Below are 22196 nucleotides of genomic sequence, written 5' to 3' on the forward strand. Positions count from 1 at the left end.
CCATGCGGTTGCCTAGCCTAACAAGGCAGGGAGAGTCACAGTCTGTGGAGACTCAGGGGACATTTAGGAGGTTCACGAGTCAGGCTCACTCTTCTATGACAAACTCTGACAAACGGGAGGCAGGCAGGATTCTGTTCTTAGACAGCTACAGGCGATCCATCACATCTAATTGGACACCAAGGACAGCTGAAGGTGATTCAGTCATGCATTGCCATGTGTGACTGAACTGATCCATAAAGCTGTTGTCTCTAGAATTTGCCTAAGTAAAATGTCATCATCTTAAGGAGGGATACGTTCTGCAAAGGTATATTTAATTTATTCAGAATTGAGCTGCAGCTGCTGCTAGTTTCACTAAGACCAAGAACGTGGGGCATATCACGTGACGCCTTAAATCTTTACAGCCACTTCTGTGTATCAATTTCTCATTTTAAAATTGTATTGGTTTATGAACACATTTCTGATCTGCCACTATGTTTATCATCAGAACCTTTTACATCGTCTGAGACAAAACATGGAAAAGCAGTATTCCGTTTTTATGCACCACACATCTGGAACAAACTCCCAGGAAGCTCTCGGTTGTTTTAAATCAAGGTTTAGAACTTTAGACTCTCCATCATATATTGTACTGTGATTTTTTTATTTCAGTTTATTCTGTTTGATTCAATTTCAGCTTATTTTCATCTTCTATTTTAATCCTTTTAATGTCTTATGTGAAGCATAAGGACCATGTGGAATTGCCTTGTTGTTGAAATGTGCTATGTAAACTTTTCTGCCTTTTGACCAACATTGAGACAATATAAAGCCAAGTGCTAGAATTGTCTTCTATTGTGCAGTGACTATATAAATATAAACATTATTTTAGAAATATTCGATGTTACTTAAAACAGGAAACTGACCTTCAACATAATCCAAACATTATAATAAACCAATATATTCACGATGTATTTAATGAAATATCATCTTTCATCTCTCCACAAATGTGATCATTGTCTACATTTTCAGTACCCATACTTTGTAGGTGGTTGTTCTCATTCATGGCACATAACAAAGGGATCCAGGAAGTAAATATAAATAAAATATATTTTCTCACTCAATATGCTAGTTAGCATTCCTGTCACCATCAGATTTTTTACTGCAGTCTAATAATTGGTTACAGAACATGCTAAACATATTCATACGTAAGGGACGTCAATAGAGCCTGAATAATCTGTTGTTGTTTTTTTTACACACATTGAAGTTTAACAAAGGCTTGTTTACTTATGGGATGTTCCTGTCTAATAAAAAGGAACCACGGAGTTAGTTAAACAACCACAAGAGCAGGATGGATTTGACTCTGTAAGTCCTGCTGCAAGACAATTTAAATAGATGGTAGAAGATGGTAAAATGTAAAAAATGTTTGTCTCAGTGTCTTTATACTTGCTTTCCATGCCCTGCTTGTCATTTATTCACTTTCAGATAGTACCTACTTTCTCAGCGTACATGGATTTACATACTCTGCCATCATTGGTTGCCTGGATGTTACACTTCAACAGGCTGCCTTCTGCTGATTGGTTGCAGCTGCAGGAGGGCATGGAAGCTCTCTCACCAAAACAGGCATAAAAGGCAGTGTGTGGGATCAGACACAGAGGAGCATCCAATAAGCAAATCTTGAGGAGCATTGACAGAGAGCCACTGCCAGCTTGGCAGGTTAAACAAAGCAAGGAAAGAAGCTCAAGAGACTTAAAAAAAGGGGAGATTTACTTAGAAAGGTTGAAGTTAATGACAGGTGTTGACATTTGCAGTGTCAGTTTTAAAGCAGCAACCATTGAGAGAAAGTGAGTAATCTGAGACAGATTTTGGGACGTTTTCTCTATCCATTTTGGCAACAAAAACCTCCTCCGCAAAAAGCAGCATGTCTCTGGAGGTGAAGGAGAAGACCCTGGTGCGTCTAGTCTTTCTGGGGGCAGCAGGAGTGGGCAAGACAGCCCTGATCCAACGCTTCCTCCAAGACACATTTGAGCCCAAACACCGGCGCACAGTGGAGGAGCTGCACATCAAAGAGTATGACATCGATGGGGTCAAGATCACAGTAGAGATCCTGGACACCAGTGGCAGCTACTCCTTCCCGGCCATGCGGAAGCTCTCCATCCAAAACAGCGACGTCTTCGCGCTGGTGTATGCTGTGGATGACCCTGAGTCACTGGAGGCTATCAAGAGCCTCCGAGATGAGATTCTGGAGATCAAGGAGGACAAGTACACACCACTTGTGGTGGTGGGAAACAAGGTGGACCGGGTGCAGGAGCGTCTGGTGTCCAACAAGGACGTGCTGTCAACCGTGGAGCTGGATTGGAACAACAGTTACCTGGAAGCATCAGCGAAGGAGAACGTCAACGTGGTGGAGGTGTTTAAAATGATCCTGCAGCAGGCAAACCTTCCCAGCCGTCTCAGCCCCGCGCTGCGTAGACGCAGGGAGACTTTTCCAAAAGACATTAACTTCCGACCACCTATGAACAAGACCAACAGCTGTATTCTGTCGTAATGATAGACAGAGGAGAAGTGTTGTTTTGTTTCATGAAGGGACAAGAGATGAGAGCACTCAATGCTGCTGGTCAGAGAAAAAGAATAAAGAGAAAAGCTTGCACTTCAGTCAGTGGCTGAGATAAGTGATTCTGAACCAGTAAAGTCACTTCAGGGTTGAACTGAGAGAAAAAGAAACTGAAGAGGTGAAAGGTATTGAGACTTAACTTGAACAGACTGCCATTGGACATAAGGAAGCTACATTAATTACTCAATTGTTTACTCAATGTAATGTTATTGCTGCTTATTTGGTGACATGCTGCTGGTGTTTAGATCAATGTATACCTTTTGGATTATAAATCAAAATGTTCACTTACATCAAGATTTGGACTGTTAACAGATTGTTTACTAAGGGGAAGTGTGCATATTTGTGATACGTGCAAAAGTTATGTCTCGTGTAAATTGTTTAAATTTAATAATTCAGTGTATGTAGCACATCATGTTTGCATTTTTTTTTTTATTCAATTCCAATTTGCCATTGAGCATACTATCACTTGTCTAAAAAAAGTTGTGATATGCAAATGTTAACTGTCGATGCACTTTTCATTTTCAAATGACTTTTCAAAACGATGTTTTAAGGTTTTTTTATGAATACGATTTTTTATTTTATTTACTTGTTTTTTTATCACAGCATATTCACATTATTATTTTGCTGTTTATTTAACAAACGTACGTGGATTGTGGATGTAAATGTGTAATAAAAATATATAAGCACAAAAAAGTGAAGCTTGATGAGTGAAATTGTTAATAGGTGTATAAATTATGTAATATTTGCTGAGAGGCAAGTTCACTTTTAATTAATTAAGCAGGTAAGTTATTAAAAGTAAATGATAAATCAATCATTAATTACATGAACATTTAAACAATTTCTTTAAGGAAATCGTGTCATTGAACCAATGAGTTAACCTGACGAGACCGATGGCTTGTTAACACAGAACCATCTGACAAGCCGCCATTGGAAACTGTTTGGAAAAGGGCAGACACTTTCAAAAAATACTTGGCAGGTGATTGGATGAACTATCTGTCTATCACGTCTGCCATTGATGTTTCGAACTAACACTCGCAGCTGTTACACACACCTTAGTCTATATCCACAATGTTCCGGGATTGCTCTGGTGCCGCTGGAAATTCTGCCGGGTGTCTTTCTTTTCGGCCGGATGTCCATTATCTTCTGCTTTCTTTGTGTTGGAATTTTTAACTCCGGTCGATTCATGAGGACTATAGTTAACTACTCCTCAGATCTCTGCAAGGTAAATCCAGACAGCTAGCTATACAATCTGTCGAATGTGAGTTTTCTGTTGCACGGCTAAAACAAGTTTTGAACGTACACATTTCTCCAAAACAAGTTCCTTCCCGAGGCTATTTTGCAGTGGCACAGTTGCTTCGTCCGGCGCTTAACATCCCCCGTGACAATTGTGATTGGTTTAAAGAAATGCCAATAAACCACAGTTTTTCTCCCATCCCGGAATGCTGTGTGGACTAGCCAGACCTTCCTCCGCAGCGCTGTGGAGGGAGGTCTGGCAATGCGAGACTATACACACCTAAAAGCCCGCCCATAGCTGCCAGTAGCTCCTTGCTGATTGGTATGGTCTGGTGCTGTTATGGAAACAAACACAGTACTTTAAGCCTGACAAGATGAATTTTTGTTTGATAAGTGATCCAGCGATTTGTGCGTGATCTCGTGATTTCACGGGAATCCAGCTGCTGTGCAAGGTAACCAATGAATGACAATATATAAAAATAAATGGCAGAATATAGATAAAGCACCCTAAGGTAATGGAATATGCCATTTTAAGCACAGTATATAGTACTGTATTGTAGGACTGCTGTCATTATCTGATCAAATTTACATAGTTTGAAACTTTCTGCTTTTACAACTACTGCTCCGTTTCATTCAGTCTTAAAATGTAACAAAAATGCCAGAAAATTATTCCCTATGTTTGTCTACTTTCTGTTGGTATTCGTGTTATTGAAATAAGTGACTCAAGTAATAAATTAATGTGAAAAGTGGACTGAAATCAAGAGTTTGAGCTCTACATTTCAGTCTGCATATATTATAAGATCTCCCTCGCCATCTGTTGGTGAAAAACAGACATTACATTCAGTGAAACTAGTAAAAGCTCAGGTTTTAAATGCTTTGGTTCTTAACTTTAATATCCAAATACCTAGACACAGACTTCACTGCTTAACCTCATTAGTTCCATCAGTGGTCGGATAACAAAGAAATGTGCGCTGATGTTAATGTTCATCATCAGTCTGGAAAGATTGGATTGTCTGACAGTATGTACCTAAACCATAAAGCACACTTTAGCTTACAGTAATTGACTGAAACAGCCCGGATAATGTCATTTTTACAACACTTTAACTTCAGATGAAAGCAAGTGTGACATCCCAATTAAGGAGGCTGTGCAAACTCTGCTAACTGGCTCCAGGCCTGAAGGGACAGCAGTCAAAGTAAAGCAAAACAAACCCTTGAGCATCACAACATTTAAATACTAAACAGTTCAGCAGCACTTTAACCGGTTGACAAAATGGATCATGGTGCAGTTCCTGAAATAGCTGTGCATGGTTCCCCTAAATGCAACCTGCAACCAGTGGAGACAGTTTAAGTGCTCAGGTCCAAGCACCCCCCCCCCCTCCATCAGATTAGACTGAACAAAGTTTCCTGTTTTAATTTGAGGAAGTGGCCGGGTTAACGTTTGCAAGCAGTTCCTCTTTCAGTCCACATTTAAACATTCTTCCGCACTCGGCTCATGTTCATTTGCGAAGGAAAGGAGGCCTAGAAGCTTCACAGTCAGGCAGGTGTGTGGATTTGTCATCTCATAACGCAGAGATCTACTTTTATTTACGTCTGGGATGGATATTTGAGGATTTCTGGACAGTAATTTTACGTACACTACTTGTACTTTAGTATTACTTTTATTAGCATCCAATGGTCCAATTTTAGGTGCAGCGAGGAAAGCCATTCATACAGTCAGTACTCATTTACTGAGATGCCTTCGCCCCTGGACTTGGTCAAAGCTCCTCAGCAGATGAAAGCAACTCTGAGGCGTTTAGAACAAGTTCAGGGTCCTGGGAAGAACACAGCAATATTAATACATAGAGTGTGTGATGAAATGTCAGCTGTTTCTGTGTAGCCTGCATATAAACTAAGTAGTAGGCATGTTTTCTGCGTAAATATAACTGTCTAATGTGTCACATGCAATTTTTGGTCTGAGCATTTATGAGTCATATGTCAATGTGCGAGACAGACTTGTATATTAGTCACATGTTCAAATCATGAATAAAATGAAGGAATAAATATATTCGCAAAGGAATTCTTTTTCAGTCAAAAGTTACATTTGGAAACTATTATCACCCCAAATGTCAGTTAAATGTAAATCAACAGTGATCATATATTGTACACCCACAGTGGTAGAACAAATTTAAATTTCATCTACCATCTAATTACTTTAAGACACAAAAGGTTCGTATGCCTTTTGTGTCAGACACACATCACACACACCATGCAGCAGGATTTATTTAAAAAAAAAAAAATGAATCAAGGCACATTGCTACTATGAAATCCTGGAACTACCACACCGTACTGTATTTTTCTGATAAGTGCTGTACTAGGGCTGGGACAATATGCTTTTGTCCAGATTCCATTCTTTCACAATGCATGGGTGCCGATTCGATTTGTATTGCGATTTTTATTTATTGCAATTCTAGAAGTACTGCGATAGCATTGAGTATTATGATTTTCTTTTCCTTCTTTAACAAAAACAAAAGTTGAATAATACACTCCACACTGTAGAGACAATCATGAGACATTTCTAAATACTGTTTTCTAAAAACAATGCACAAAACATGTAAGTCAGTCAGTCTGACGTTTATTTCATTGTAAATAACGTGTTCTGCATTTTCTGCTTTCAGTCGGTTTTGCTGGAAACGGATATGATGTAGTTGCCCTCGGCGGCACCGTATGAACAGAAAATATTTAGGTAAATCATTGGTTAAAAAATAAATAAATATTGATTCTAGAAAGAAAAAAAATCTATTTTAAAAATTGTCCTATTAAAAAAAGAAATCCCGATAAAATCATGAATCGTTTTTTTTCCCCACCACTATGCTGTACTGTATAATATACTGCAATCGTAAAATGACAAAACACCTGATGGAATGCAGAGCTCTTTGGCACAAGCTTAATGATGAACATTTTCATCTAACTGTAGCTGAACACTGCAGTTTGACATTTCATGCTTTTCCATGCATCATAAAGCAAGCTGCCTCAGCTGTGACTGAAACTGTGACTGAAAGCTTAGGTTTAGGTGTGAAGCCACTGTACTGTACATTTCTGGCAGTTCCAGAAATGTCTTTTCACTTACAATGCAAAATGCAAACCATAAATGTACGAATGACACGTGGTACTGTGCTACATTCATCCAGTTATTCATGTCGTTTGTCACTTTAAATCTGATGTAAAAAAAAAATAAAAACACAGAATTTCACTCCCCCAAGAACGGTTTTATTTGCCAAATTCTGTGGCATACTGAGAGGATGCACATGATACATTATGTCGTGGTATTTATGTTTTCAGATGGTAGGAAGCATATATTAGTGAAGTGAAACCGTTTGTACAGTCCCACTGTGTAACATATCAGAAGAATAAAGCAGAGTTTGAGTTGCTTTTTATCTCACATACAGTAAATACAGCCAAAACAAACCGAAACAACAGGTTAAAGCAGAAACATGTTCAAAGTTTTGATTCTTGGTTGTCGGTGTGTGTGTGTGTGCAGGAATGTAAATGCAAGTGTGTGTTGCCTCAGTCATCCAAAGCGATGTTACGGAACAGATAGGCCATGGACTCTCCGTTGTGGATGCGCCGGATGGCCTCAGCCAGGATCATACTGACATCCACAGTTTTGATTTTTGGACACTGCAGCTTCTGGACCTCATGAGGTACAGTGTTGGTCACCACCACCTGGAGGTGCAATACGACAGCCTTAGAGCATTTGTTTCAGCCTGTTTCCATGACTATAGGGACTTTTCTGACCAGAGTTTAGATTCTCAGGTAGCACTATGGGGCTTCTCCTGAACTTTCTAACTCTAAACATGAGGATTTGATTGGTTGGTCTGCTGAAGGCTGTACGTAACCTGGCAATAATCGATGCATTACAAATGGCACATGGAAATGATATTATCATATAACTCTGCATATAATCAAACCCCCAACGAGGTTATATATTTATTTAACGTCAAGACCTCACTCTCATGACATAGGATTCCCCAGAATTCAAAGCCATTCCTCACAGTTACACATGTTGCAAATACAGTGAATGAAAGGCTGAATTTAGGGGTGAAAAGTCCCATAAACCAACACAGACAAAGGTCAAGGCATAAGTAAACAGGATAGCACGCTGGGAAGGTTCAAGGCTGTCATCAGGTTTGTGTTTTGAGTAATGTTTTTTTGAGCCCGAGACATTAATCAAAGCACTAGATAACCATGAAGGACATGCATAAAGTTTTACGGATTGAGCATAAATAAATATGGAGGGAAAACCCCACAATTATTTGCTTCAGACAGATAAATGAATACAAGTAGTGTAGTGAAAGGTATTTGCAGGAGTGATTATCTAAGTTTTCTTATTTTTATTTTATTTTTAGGAAGAAGGCAAAGTGTATGTGCTGGAGTGATGGGATAGGATTACATTGAAGCTTCTGCTGATATCTATTTTTACTAAATGAATGAATTAGATCAGTTTATTGAATGTAGTTAAAAAGGTCAACGTCCTAATTTTCCCATATTTGACATACATTTTAATGCACCTTTGAATGTTAAAAGGTGCAATATGTAATACTGACAGCTAATGTTTAAAATACTTACTAGAGTACAAATTCAAAATACTGGGGATAGTAGTCTCCCCCGCCCCGGTCCTACTCAGACTCAAAGTTCACGTTGGTTGCCAGGCTGAGACCGCAGCAGGCACAACAAAGTTGCTAGATGCTTGTCTCACATAGACAGAAATTACTTCACTGCACAGTGGAGTAGCTAACATTAGATGCTGGCTATATTGACAGTCATAAAAGCCCGTGCTCACGTGGAGCTCTGTACCCAACTTACAGACACACCTTTTCGTCCTCTCCACCTGACGGACAGACACACTTCCTCAGCTTAGAATTATGGTAGGAACCTCTAAAAATAGCACTACCTTGCTGTCCTCTCCACCCGACTGAACACACTTTATTGGCTTAGAATTACAGCAACAATCACTAAACACACTGCAAACTCACGGTCCTCTCTTCCTGATTTACAGCCCCCCTCTCTTGGCTTAAAATAACTCACCATTGTCGGCTACGGCCGCTGAACAGGCTAACGTTACACATTGTAAAGAGCCGTGGCCTGCCTGGTCCTCCGGTAATGTTAGCAGGGTTAGTATGGCGGCGTTAGCCAGGACCGATCGGGATCACTTTACTGGCTATGTCTCAATTTGTTTTTGCAAGTAACCAACTCAGGTACTCTAGCTATATAATTCAATGTGAGTACACAAATGTTGAAATGACATAAAATGCCCGTCCCTTGTAGCTGTGATAAATTAGCTTGAAGCTAATGCTTACATGTTCAGGAGGAAATTAGCCAACTCGCCGTCCTTTTGGGCTCTAAGCTGTCTCCATCTTTCAAATACATCTCCAATATTTACCCGGGGTTTGTAACATCTCTGGTCCCTGGTCACGCAACTGTTAGAAATGTATCTTTGTTGATGCCGTTTGTTTGTTTGCTGCTTTCATGGCTGTACTAACGTTACAGCTGTAGCGCGCTGGGTTTGCGTTTTTACAGGTATATCTGGCAACCCGGCCTGGCTGTCAAACTGGGCCGTTGATAACAACACACAGGCCAAAACACAAACAGAAATTCTGTCACGGAACGGAAATTTCAAGGAGAAAATACTGGCATTAGCATTGTTGTCAGAAAAGATGGTATTTCAACTTAGCATGTTTCCTTAATATCTGATGACGCATTAGGGTAATTTTGGGATTTATTACATTAAATATATTACAAATTGGACCTTTAACATTAGTGACAAGATCCACATATTGATTTTACCTCATCAATAGCAGACTCCTCTATTAGTCTTGGTGCATCTGCAGACAGCAGGCCGTGTGTAGCCATGATGTAGATCTTGTAGGCTCCTCTCTCCTTCAGGATTTCTGCTGCTGCAACAAAGTCCTCCACATCATCTATAATATCATCCTGAGAAAATGGCAACAGGGTTAGGCATCACATAAGGACAAAGGATACATATATTTGGATTACTGGAAAACTAAATGTCGTCATTTAGGTTTGTACTTTCTGGGGCAACACGTCACAGTGTAAATAATGAAAATCTGACATTTCTGAGGTTTTTTGGAAAGTGGCATGACTAACATGAATCACAAAAATCTCCAGAAATAGTCCTTGGCCTTGCTGTGATATGTTGTGGTAATCTCCACCTTATGAGAAATGAAGCAGAAGCAATAAACTCACGGAACCCCACAAGATCTGTATAACAACTAACAAATGCCAAATGGAAAATAATCTGTCACACAAATTAGCCTTAATACTTGATACCCCCACTTTCTACAGTATGACATAGGATTACCTAAACATTAAAGCATTTTCTCAGACTGCATTTTTCTAATGCAGAGGTTTTGTGAGAAGGATTCCTAAATTGCTTTAAGTAAATCCCATAAAAGTTTGAGGTCTTACAACAATAATGGCGATTCTGCCTCCTACATCTCCAACAACGGTGATGGGTGGCTTCTCCTTCGCCATCATCACTGAAAGACACAGATGAAAGAATGTTGGGAGTGTTGTCTAGACCTACTCTGTAAAGCGTCCTTAGATAACATTTGTTATGATTTGACACTATAAATAAAAGTGAATGGAATTCTTGAAGTGAGAAAACATTAAGGGAGATTTGGGGAGAAGGGATTTGGTTTTGAACATCATGCAAGAAAAGCTCTACCCCAGAAAGCTTCCAGCTACCACAGCACCAGTTCAATAACGTCAGGCCATTTTAAACTGTTGAGTTATCTGTGGGAGAAATTTGTGCTAAATCCAAATCAAGACTTAAAATGGGTTTACATGGTGCAATTACATGCGGACGCTTTTGGTATAGCGGGTAGATGGACAAGTGGGTGTAGAGCAGAGCCTTTTTTGCAACCACGTACCAAGATCGATCATTAGTTGTAATCTAATCAAACACTATTTCTAACAAATTACAATATTGATGTTACAAACATGATAAGTTATCTTGGAGCTCAAGTATAGCCCCCAAATTGAAGTCACTCAACTCCGACAGGCATATTCAAAATTTTAAAGTACTTGAAGGTATTTCAAGTAATAATCGATCCCGGTCTCAAACCCAACACATCTGACTTGTAGGACCCCCCCACACTGAGGCCCCGACCGTGTCAAAAAACATCTTCCAAACAACAAGACACGTTCTAAGGTCAGTTCCCAAATCCATCACGAGGCATCTGTGCAAAAACTAAAAACTTATTAAATGGTTACAGATTTCAGGGTTAAAAAGGAAGCCAAGAAACTAGAATTGAAACAAAAATCAAGCAGTTTCTGAACCCACAACTCAAAACTTTTCAAGCAAAAAGATGCAAAAATGGAAGACATGAGCAGAACTTCAAAGAGATCATGAATGTCAGGCATAGGTATTATAACTTGGCATGATTATGTTCATGTTAAGCAATTAATGAACTCCAATCTCCAGTTCATAATCAATAGTGTACCAAGTTATATTTAATTTCATAACCTGAATCTAGTACTAATCATTATAATAATTCTATTCAATTGCATACCGTTTCATGTCTCAAATGTGTGTTTAGGCTCTTTTTTCATATATATGTGTGTGTGAGTGAGAGATAGATAGATAGATAGATAGATAGATAGATAGATAGATAGATAGATAGATAGATAGATAGATAGATAGATAGTTAGATAGATACTTTCATATATATAGTCTTTAATTTCCTCATTTATTTGAATTTCTTTGCAAACAGTCCTGTTTGACCCAGATATAAACTTGCATTACAAGTTCAATTAAAAATAATCTGAACACACCCCTTGTATTTCTGTGAATAGATCCGTTTAAAAAAAGAAGCACTAACCCTAATTTCCTTTAAATCTGAAGCTGCTAGGGTCAGTGTGTGAAATACGTTGCTTCAATTGAGAGGACATCAATATTAAAAGGCAGTTTGGATTTTGCTCCAGGAAGAGGCCAAAAATAAAATAGGCAGTTTTGCTGCACTGGTGTGAGCTGGGAGGAGGCCTCGGGGAAGACCCAGGACTAGGTGGAGGGATTATATCTCCAACCTGGCCTGGGAACGCCTCGGGATCCCCCAGTCAGAGCTGGTTAATGTTGCTCGGGAAAGGGAAGTTTGGGGTCCCCTGCTGGAGCTGCTCCCCCCGCGACCCGACACCGGATAAGCGGACGAAGATGGATGGATGGATGGATGGATGGTGTGAGACATGCAAGCTGTAGATATCAACTTGCAGTGTAATGCTGACATACTTGTCTACAGTATTTAGATTCTGCACGATGTGGGGCAGCAGCTCATATTTTTCTGCACTAATTGGTGTCATAAACCACAATTTAAAATGTAAAGAAGAGGCTCACGTGATGTGCGGTCACCATTTTCATCAACAGAGTCAGCAGTGTGATTATTATAAATAACTCAATTGGTCCATCCACTGATTATCTAAACCCGCTTATCCTTTGGGTTTTGGGGATGCAGCCTATCCCAGCTGACATTAGGTCAGAGGCAGGGTAAGCATGCTGGACAGGTAGCCGGTCTATAGGTGAGTGAAAAAGATGTCTGCGGCCTTCATTGGCTAAAGACAGGAAGAGAACATATGAATGCACAATTAGACAACAAACAGAAAAAAAAAAAAATGTACAGAGCACATCAGTAACATCCAAAACCACCCCTCCATCATTTTCTCAGAGAAGGAGTTTTGAATCCCAGTGCAGCTGTGTTTAGGGGTAAGAAGGCTTTTTGTACCATGAACTGATGTTTCACGTAATCAATGCATGTGTGAAGGCAGAGAGAGAGAGAGAGAGAGAGAGAGAGAGAGAGAGAGAGAGAGAGAGAGAGAGAGAGAGAGAGAGAGAGAGAGAGAGAGAGAGAGAGAGAGAGAGAGAGAGAGAGAGCAGGAATGAGTGTGATTCAGCTCTTGCTGGAGAAGAGAAAGCCATGTCCAAGTCGAGGGGGGAGAAAGAGGGGGATGGTAAATTCAGCAGATGGAACAAGATGAGATGAGGAGAGAAATAAATCTGTCTGGGGAAGAAAAAGGGGGCAATGTCAGTCACTGCCTGCAGTATTTCTTAGCTGGCTTCAACAATGTCTGGGGCAGGGCTGACCAAAAACATGCTGAGAAAACGGTGTGTGTATATATGTGTGTGTGTGTGTGTGTGTGTGTGTGTGTGTGTGTGTGTGTGTGTGTGTGTGTGTGTGTGTGTTACTGCAGGGTCTGCAGGGGCATCACACTGGCCATTTTAAGCAGCTTTAAGATAAGACTGAAACTGTGAGCAAAGGTCAGCCCTGCTACTGAGCATTACTCAGAGCTATTTGGATCTTATAAAGAACAAAACAATAAACACAGTATAAAAAAAAGATCCCAAGACATTGGTTATGTTTAACAGTTTAGGGAACTAATCTTTGGCTTACAATTTCTGTGGCTACAGACACATGAGCATCAGATGGCAATGTACCATGGCATTAATGCTTCTTACAGTCTGATGAACACCGCTCCAAACTCAAGCCCTCTAATCTCCCTTCTGGAAATGTAGTTTTCCATGTCACCCAACAAAAGAGCTGAACTTGCCAGCACATTTGCTCTTCATTTGGCCAAGACAAGTTCATAAGTGCTAAGAAGCCCTGACATTACACAAGTTGTTTAAAAAGTAAGTTTTCTGTTGGCAGTGGAAACACTGCATCATTTTAAATTCATTAATGATTAATAAAATCCCTGCTGATAATACAGTTGCATTCCAGTCTATGGCTGTCTTTATGCCAAGTTTTAACACTTCTGTAAAATAAAATGATCTTCTTTTTGTATTCATAAGTTAACAGTCACCATGATACAGAAAAAGATATAGATGAGGAGATGGCTTTCACCTTGCATGCATGACCTGTGTTATAAATAAACAATTGAACAACAACTGAAACTGTGATAGACCAGAAAACAATTCTGACCTGGCACTCATCATTTGCCCACTGGTGACAAACAAGAAGTGATCAGAGATTCTCCCTGTGAGGTTACTGCCACTGTTGTTTCACTGAGGAGCTGTCTTGGCTGAGCGTGCACAATAATGCCAAAAAAAGGAGGAAACAAACATCCAAGGCACTTTCTTGGTGTTTTAGTGAAGCACAGGTCACATGATCACAAAGAGCAGGCTTGAAAGAATATGTGAAGTCAACATTAACATGAAAAGCAACTTTGTTTACATTCAACTAGTAATACAGAATCAGTCATAAAACTGATTTGTTTCCAGTAATGCCATAATAAATATCTGTAACTGAGTGTCAAAAAGGTAACAGAATATGATGATACTTGGGAGCAGGCATGTAGCTGTGTTGTGTGTCTTACATGGCAGCTCCAGGCCGGTGTGTCCTGTGGTGGTACGGGACAAGGGGGGAGAGTGTCTTCCATCAGCCATGTCCAACTCTGAATGATGGGCCTCCCCGTGCATCACTGCCAGCCCGAGTCGCAGCCTCTCAGCGTAGGACTGAGCTCTGAGACAGACGGACATATAAACACACAAGAGTCAAAGAAACTGACAAACGCAACACACAAATGCGCAGGCACATAAGAGCAGAAAGAAGTTTGCACAGAAGTTTAAACATACCTACAGAGACAAAGTGTTGTAACAAAAAGACAAAAGCACAATCATAATGTGACGCTAAAGAAAGAAACTTTCCACCGTGACAGTAGGAAAAGTGGTGCACTTGTGTTAAACAGAGAATGCTTTCTTGTTACCGCTTGGCAGCTGAAGGGGACTTTGCAACAATTACGGCATTCCTGTAGTCTGGGATCTGAGGAAGGAGAAACAAACATTCTTTTCACTGATAAAATATAAAACTGAGATCTTACATAAGAACAAAAGCTGTTTAACTATATATTAGTTCCAAAACTCATTTGTTTATGTACAGTAGAACACCATCATTGCTGTGCCGGTTTCCAGTGTAACACAGCCTCACCTCATCCTGGATGTACTGGATGAGAAAAGGGGAAGCTCTCAGGTTGTCAACAGGGAAGCTGAAGAAGCCCTGGATTACTTTCTGGTGGAGGTCCATGGTGATGATGTGAGTTAGCCCTGCAACACCAAAGATATACGCGCGTGAGTTGGTATAGCTTCAGAACATATTCATGCAGTGGTTTGAAGCACAAAATTACAGAGCTCCCTGGCAAAAAAAATACATTTTGGCATGGTATTCAAAATAGTGGCGGGAAATTATAAGACCACAAAAATAGGTTTAAGTAATGTGGTGCGCAAATTAATACATCTCCCGCCCTCTGCCTAACACATAAACTATGCAACAGGACTTGCACACTGTCTAATTTGCACACAACTTTAAGTGGCTGTGCTATGTGCAGCTAAAGCTTGGGAAAAACCTGAAGACTAGCTGAAACCTACAAGGACTGGACAAAGCACACATGAAGATTGTTCCTCCATGTACCTGCCTGCACATATATTTTAGTCTTTGACAGAGTATAAACCTTACATCTGAGTGAATACACTAGACAAAACTCTGAACAACTAATCAGTAACAACTAGAGTTCTCGTGGTACAAGCCCCTGCAAATCCTGCGAGAACTTTGTTTTGCGTGTTCCTGCGCCAAAACCAACATGGACGGCAGTCTGCCCTAAAACCTACATATTACAACTATCTATCTGCCGACTGTCAGCATCAACCGACCTAGACAAACATATGATCATAATATGTGACCCTGCCTTAACAGTAGGATTGGGCAACGACAATGGGTTCCAACTTGGTATTGTTTTAAAAAATTACAATTCCAATGGAATCTTTTCTTTATTGGAATGGTTGGAAGATTTGGTTTCAAATTCGATCATCGTTTCCAAATTTAAAATGCGCAAGTTTTGGTTTTTGTAGCGGCCAGGGGCTTGTTGTGTTGCAGCCGTTGAGCCCAGTAAGTGGCGCTCTAGTGTGGCTTTATTTTACATTGAAAAAACCCGGTAAACCTGTAAATCACCACTGAATCAAAATCTAACTTTCCTCTTATTTGTGCAATAAGCATGTGACCAGTTTCAACTCCACCCCTCAAAGAACCTGAAAAAAGGAAATTACAACACCCAGTCCATACCAGCTTTAGCTACCATGGATGCTAGCAGCTTGCAGACAATGGATCCTCTCTTCCTCATCTTGCACTGCTTGCTGTAAGGAAAGTAGGGAATGACCCCGATGATGTTCTTGGCACAGGACGTCTTCAGGGCGTAGGCCATAACCAGCAGCTCCATGATGGCCGTGTTGACATCTCTGAGAAATAACACATTCAATAACAAGAGATTACATCAGACATCACAACCCAGATAAACAGTACTGGTACAAAATCAGCCTGAGCTTATAGTCGGCCACAAAGATGATCCAAACAGGTACAGGAGGATATGTTGATGAGCTGATGGGGATTGATGAGTCAACAGTTTAATGTTCATCATCAAGATCATTATCCCATAAATCACGTAAACACTGTCTGGTAAGAATTCAACTGTTCCCATTGTTTTCACATGCCCTGTTATTAGACTCCACCTCAACCAGTTCCTCTAAGCCCTAAGCCAAAAATAACCTTGAATGTTTCTGTTGTGATATCAAGTTGATCAAGTTGCAACAAAATAAACACATAGTTAACTGCATAGCTAAACGTGATCTAAATATAAAGTTATTTTCAGCAATAGAATTCTTGCTCACAGGACATTTTTAAAATCAATATCCTTTCTGGCTAGAAGCTAAAACTTGGTACTGTGGTGGTGAGATAGACTATGCCTAATGTCTGTTATTTTGATGACTAGGACAGTTAGACTACTTTAGAAAGATGAAGAGCTGTTGGTGTAACAGCATACTGTATCTAGCCATTTTGGCCTTGACAGCTTGTTCAAACCAAAGATCCAACAATATGATGTCCCCTCCTGTGAGCTCTTGTTATCTTTCAGAGCAGTCCTCTTCATCATAGCAAAAACCGGATTAACAAGGACAAACAGAGGAGTCAATGGCAGGAGTGAAATGGCCATTGTTAGCGTTGTTCTTCCTGTTTTACTTGCTGCAAAGATAAACTATACCTACAGTATATATACACAGTATATATACTATAGCTAGTATTGCAATAGTCAATTTATAGCCAGGCAGGTAGATACTGGGTTTTTCAGAGCCTTTTGCCGAACAGCTGCCTGCTGTTGCTGGAAACGAGACTGATGAGAGGGAACCAAAAATTACATTTATGGGCTGTAAAATCAAATCACACAGTGATATGATCCTTTGTTAATAATATAGAAGATTAAGGCATCAAGAGCATCCTTCTTTCTCACCTGGGAATGGTCTGAATGATAAAGATGTCTTGTCCACGGACAGACTCTTTCACATCCACTCTAGTCTCTGAAAACATAACAAAAACAAAATTATTATGGGTTCAGGTACAAAGTTAAATGAGACAACATTTAACCATAGCTCATTAAAAGTGGAGTATGCGAGTCTAATCCAATAAACTTTGTTAAATTTAGTGAATATCTCCTCACGGTACACTAGCTTTCTGTTCAGAGTGTGCACTGAAGAAAAATAAGGTGTTCATTAGGGGTGTAAAAATTCACCGATACAAATCGGTATCCCGTTGTATTATCATAGATATAATTACATCGATACACAGAGCCCCTGGATCAATCTAAATGGACCGAGATTGGGCCAATGGTCCGATATTCAACTTACAATCGCTTGACTGAAGCTTTGCTGTCAATTCAACAAAGCCGCTGCTGTCTGCGCAATGCCGTTGAAAGAGACGGGTGTATGTTTATGTATGTGTGCAAGGGAGATAAAAGCCTCGCCATTTGTGTGATTACGGACTTGGTCATTCATGTTCGGGTGGCAGGGATCAGCCGATAAGCTCCTTTGTTTGGGTTTGCAGAAAAAAAACGTGCCGACTGATTTCATTTTTGGAGTTAGGGTGAGAGGAATACATCTTGGATATTGTGAATTGTACTAGCTCCGGTCTGCGAGTCATCCATTCTTGTGTGCATTCATAAACATGTGAGTGGACTGTATTTCGATGTCTTAAGTTTATATTGACATTTATATGTTCTAATCTAAGATGTTCAGTCACATTAGCATAAAAGTCTGCTAGCCGCATGCTAACACTCACAACAGTATTAAATTGTGTTCATATACATACTCACGTAAAATATATGATTATTATTATTGGACTGCTCACAATGGCTGTGTAACGTCAACTTATGTTAACAGAGTTACTGTCTCTAAGATTAGGGCGACAAGGAGGCTGTTTAATTTAATATGGAGCTGATGAGTTTGTTATCTGGTTATAAGTGGCTAGTTGAAGTTAGCATGTCCTACCTTTACTATTACCTGGTCCCTTTTACAAAATATATATTTATTTGAAGGTAGGCAATGTTTTATAGATTTGACTTATTTTCATTTATAAATGGTAAATAAATGTGTTTACAATAAACTAATAAAATAATAACTGTATATATCAGATTGAATGGTATCTCATCGAATCGCACCGAATCGATTCAACATTGAATCGGACTGACCGGGGATTTCCACTGGATGCGTAACGGCTGCGAACCGGCTCCGCTGCGGGTCTGCTGCGTGCTCCGCTGTCCGTCAATACCCAGCGGGTCCGGATTTGTTGCGGAACGGCTGCGCCCGTGACTGACAGCTGTAGTCACGAGGACCCACAAGTTTTCGCGAATTCACGTAGAATAGAACCACAAAACCAACAACAGTTTGTTGTTTCCATCCAGAGGAGCAGAGGGGAAACAGCTCTGTGCTGTGTTTTTAAGGTGTAGTGCGGTGAAATATGATCCGTGAGCACGGTGTATTTTATTTTGAAAATTAACCGGATATTTATTTTGTTTCTGTGCTCGACATCCTGTCCGGCACTATCTGCTGTGTGCTGAATTGCTGCGGAGCTCTCCGTCATCCGTCAAAATTAGAAGCTCTGCGTATCTGCTGCGGACTGACGGAACTGGGATGGAGTAGGGACGCAGAAGTTCCGCAGTCTGTGGAAACACACACTGACTTTAATGGAAACCTAATGACTCCATCGACGTTCCGCAGACGTTCCGCATCCAGTGGAAATTGCCGGTGAAACTTTCCATAAAAAAAATGTATCGTCCCTGAACCGTATTGTAGCCCATGTAGCTAGATACGTATCGGATCGTCTTATAAAAAGGTAGAGATGTACACCACTAGTGTTCATACATAGCCCTAGCTCTGTAAATGGGAAACAAAGTGGCTTGGACCGAGTCACACAACACAATTCTGTTTGAGTACAGGACAGGGGAAAACCTATGGATGTATAAAGAGAAAGTAAGTGGGAGCAAGCGGGTCAGGAAATCTGACACATGTATGCTAATGTTCTGAAGGAGCACTGAAGGGTGTTGTTCAGGTGTTGAGTTCAAATATCAACAATCTTTCTCCAAAATCGCAGACTTCACCTTTGATCCAACACGTTCCTTTATGAAACTGAGGGACCTAAGGATATTCATCAGCCTTACCTGTATTTGGCTCTTGATGAACCAGTGCCTTGCCCAACTCCACACCCAAGCGTCTGGGGGGAAAAAAACAGTCTGCAGTGTGAAAAACACAAACGCACCTTTATGTGTTTCATTAATTCAAGTGTGGAAATGTTCTAGCATGTACTAGACTAACTAAACCACAAAAGGGGCTAACACGACTCAAAGAAAATAAAACAATGATAATCTTGATAATCAACTACTTATTTAGGTAATTTGTAGAAGTGTTAACAATTAGGCGATTAATTGATAAGGCAATTGACAGAATAATAATTTGAAACTATTTTGGTATATCAATTAATCATAATTTTTCTAGCCAAAGCTCCAAACATTATTTTTATCCTTTGGATCTGCTGCTTATCTGTTTTATATCATTGTAAATTGGCTTTTGGACTGTTGGTTGGACAAAACAAGACATTTGAATACATCAAATTGAGCTCTGAGTGATTTGGGAAAAAGGTGGAACCCGTACATTGAAGCTTTTGTTAAGTTCAGTTGTGTAAATGTGACAAGACTGTAAATCTGTTACCAGGTTCAAAGATGAAAAACGTCAAAACATCCACGAGAAGTACTTGGCACCAACAGACTGAGCTAAATATTAACATTCAGAGCAGAACAATCCTGTTGCATCAAGTCAAACTCTGAACAAGCCCAGGCATCATGAATACAGCTGTGCCTTAGGCAAATAAATTATGCTGGTAATTTTAAAAACCAAACAGTCACATAATAGTGACGCTGGGAGGCTACAGTAAGCAGGGATCCTGTTAAACAAGACAGGCCTCTCGGACTCTACAACCTCACCCTGTTTAATTATCTTGGCTCCACAATGGCAACATAATCTCCAAAATAATGTTATGCAATGTTGAGAAATAGTGAAAACTGAGCTCTTTTTCGCTGTGTGAGCATTGCAACTTCTACTTGGCTCTCTGACAATTGTGCAGTCTGCTCCCCTTTTTTAGTAGGCCGACTTATTTCTGTTTGCAGAGATCTGGGTCAGTGCTTTAATTAGGACCACAAAAAAAAACTTCCTATTGTTTTTATTTTCATATCATGCAGATGCATCTTACCTTGGTTTCACTAGTTTTTCTGCTAAACCAACAGCCATTTAAATGCCCCATGAATCATTGCCTATTTAAAAATGCCTGGGAGCCTGATCCCTGACACAGTAACATCCTGTGTACAGTATCCATGCCCTGCATACTCCCTTGACAGAGCAGTATTAGCACAGTGACCTTGTTTCATTACAAAGATTCTCACTGAGAGGTATTTTGAATTTCCCACGCCAAAAACATAAGGAGCATAACAATGCAAGGCGGCTGATAGATTTTTACCTAAAGTTTCCAAAGTTTTTTTTTCCAAACATTTAATGTGTTAAAGTTTGATCACGTTCATGCCAAGACTGTAACTTCTGATTATTTTCAGGTTGGAAAATCCACTGAAATAGCAGTTAGGCCATCAAGGGAGAACAACTGCTAAATGTGGTTTGTCGTAGTTGTTGTTGCATGTAAGAGTAATGTAGATAACCCAACTGTTTTGCAATATAAGAGTGTGTGTGTGTGTGTGTGTGTGTGTGTGTGTGTGTGTGTGTAAACAATGGGCTACACACCCACCTGCCTCAGGTCACCTGCAGCTCCCAGGTGTACTGTCAGGGACATGGCATGTAACAAAGACAGGCCAATCCTCAACATTACAGACATTAAATGAAATTAATCATGATGGTATTATTCAGTTAAACATCACTTACTCTGTGATCTTTTTGGCCAGCTCGGTGCAGGCGGTGGTGGAGTTAGCAGAAAAAACACGGTAGCCACTTCTTGAACGATTCATTTTCTTGTAACCATATGACAGCTTTGGAGTTTGAGAAAGAGAGACCAGAGACCCGTGACGCCCAAAACGCCTAATAGGCATGCTGTTTTGGAATCAATGTGGTATTTGTTTTGGTTACGTTTCCCCACAAGAGTGAAAAATCGTCAGTTTATTACCCGTAGTGCAGTTTCCACACTAACATCTAGCTAAACTATGGGTGGTTAAGACTTCCACCATGCAGAAGCCTCTTTCAGTAGGAAAATAGAGAACTTACTGAATCTGCGTAACGCCACACTGTGTAACAAACTAAAATAACAAAGCCCACATACTCCACATGTAAAGCGGGACCAACGCACGTTCTCGTGTTAGCTAGTCACCAACTACCAGCACTACAACTACCATCTACCTGTAAATCGAAAGCAGATGGAAAGCTTAGCTCTGTGTATCCATGCGGCTCACTGACGTTTTCTCGTCTTCAGAACATGTATATACACATACACACACCGGTTTACGGTACCAAGAAGACGAACTGAAATGTACCAAAACTGTCTTGGGAGCTGCTACAGAGTAATAACTCCCAAACTCCAAATGTGGCTACTGTAAACTTCGCAGCAATGTAGTCTCAGCCATTGACATAGCGGGGAAAAAACACGTTCATTGGGTGGATGGAATAAGGAATTACTTTAAAGAGAACCAATCGGAGACTAGATCGAAACAACAGAGGGCGTGTAAGATATATTTCTGACCAATCAGTGCGTAGGATTTGTATTACATAAAACTAAAAGGGCAACGACCAAAAAATGTGGTGGTGGCATGTTTCGTCATAAACATCCTAACCATAATAGCTTTCATCCATGATCATAACAGGCAGCGCGGTAATTAGAGCAGCAGGTTAGTAAGGCAATCATTGGGTTTAGTAAATATAAGGTATTTACAGTGAAGAAAGAAAGAAAGAAAGAAAGAAAGAAAGAAAGAAAGAAAGAAAGATAGATAGATAGATAGATAGATAGATTTAATTTAAACAAGCATCCCATAA

At 40.1% G+C, this 22196-nt stretch overlaps 1 protein-coding gene and 1 pseudogene across 4 annotated transcripts; one reads left to right on the forward strand and one right to left on the reverse strand.

The window, feature by feature from the left end:
• Positions 1–1657: 1657 nt before the first annotated feature.
• LOC114546836 (GTP-binding protein Rhes pseudogene) lies at positions 1658–2946 on the forward strand (annotated as a pseudogene).
• A 4095-nt stretch (positions 2947–7041) lies between these two features.
• LOC114569077 (phosphoribosyl pyrophosphate synthase-associated protein 1) lies at positions 7042–21837 on the reverse strand. 4 transcript variants are annotated; one of them, XM_028598908.1, is made up of 11 exons: positions 21567–21837; positions 21099–21202; positions 19337–19389; positions 17135–17201; positions 15919–16091; positions 14791–14906; positions 14570–14625; positions 14180–14325; positions 10283–10353; positions 9641–9787; positions 7042–7519 (listed from the first exon to the last, which is right to left on the reverse strand). In XM_028598908.1, exons 2-11 carry the CDS (start codon positions 21179–21181, stop codon positions 7361–7363), a joined length of 1071 nt encoding a protein of 356 aa, XP_028454709.1. In that variant the 5' UTR covers positions 21182–21202; positions 21567–21837; the 3' UTR covers positions 7042–7360. The 4 variants fall into 4 exon arrangements, with proteins under 4 accessions (XP_028454709.1, XP_028454703.1, XP_028454720.1 ...); XM_028598902.1 differs by having other exon boundaries at positions 21099–21263; XM_028598919.1 differs by adding an exon at positions 20965–20996 and having other exon boundaries at positions 21099–21837.
• Between the last annotated feature and the right edge of the window lie 359 nt (positions 21838–22196).

The sequence above is a fragment of the Perca flavescens genome, chromosome 2 (assembly GCF_004354835.1).
Source record: "Perca flavescens isolate YP-PL-M2 chromosome 2, PFLA_1.0, whole genome shotgun sequence".
Classification (NCBI taxonomy): Eukaryota; Metazoa; Chordata; class Actinopteri; order Perciformes; family Percidae; genus Perca; species Perca flavescens.

What these genes read in the sequence shown, in the direction of transcription:
- LOC114569077 (XM_028598902.1), bottom strand. Translation starts at nt 21,262, where the DNA reads ATGCCTATTAGGCGTTTTGGGCGTCACGGGTCTCTGGTCTCTCTTTCT. An exon ending in TCATCAAGAGCCAAATACAG is followed by an intron (nt 17,202 to 19,336) that starts GTAAGGCTGATG and finishes TTATGTTTTCAG; the next exon opens with AGACTAGAGTGGATGTGAAA. An exon ending in CACCGGCCTGGAGCTGCCAT is followed by an intron (nt 10,354 to 14,179) that starts GTAAGACACACA and finishes TGTGTCTTTCAG; the next exon opens with TGATGATGGCGAAGGAGAAG.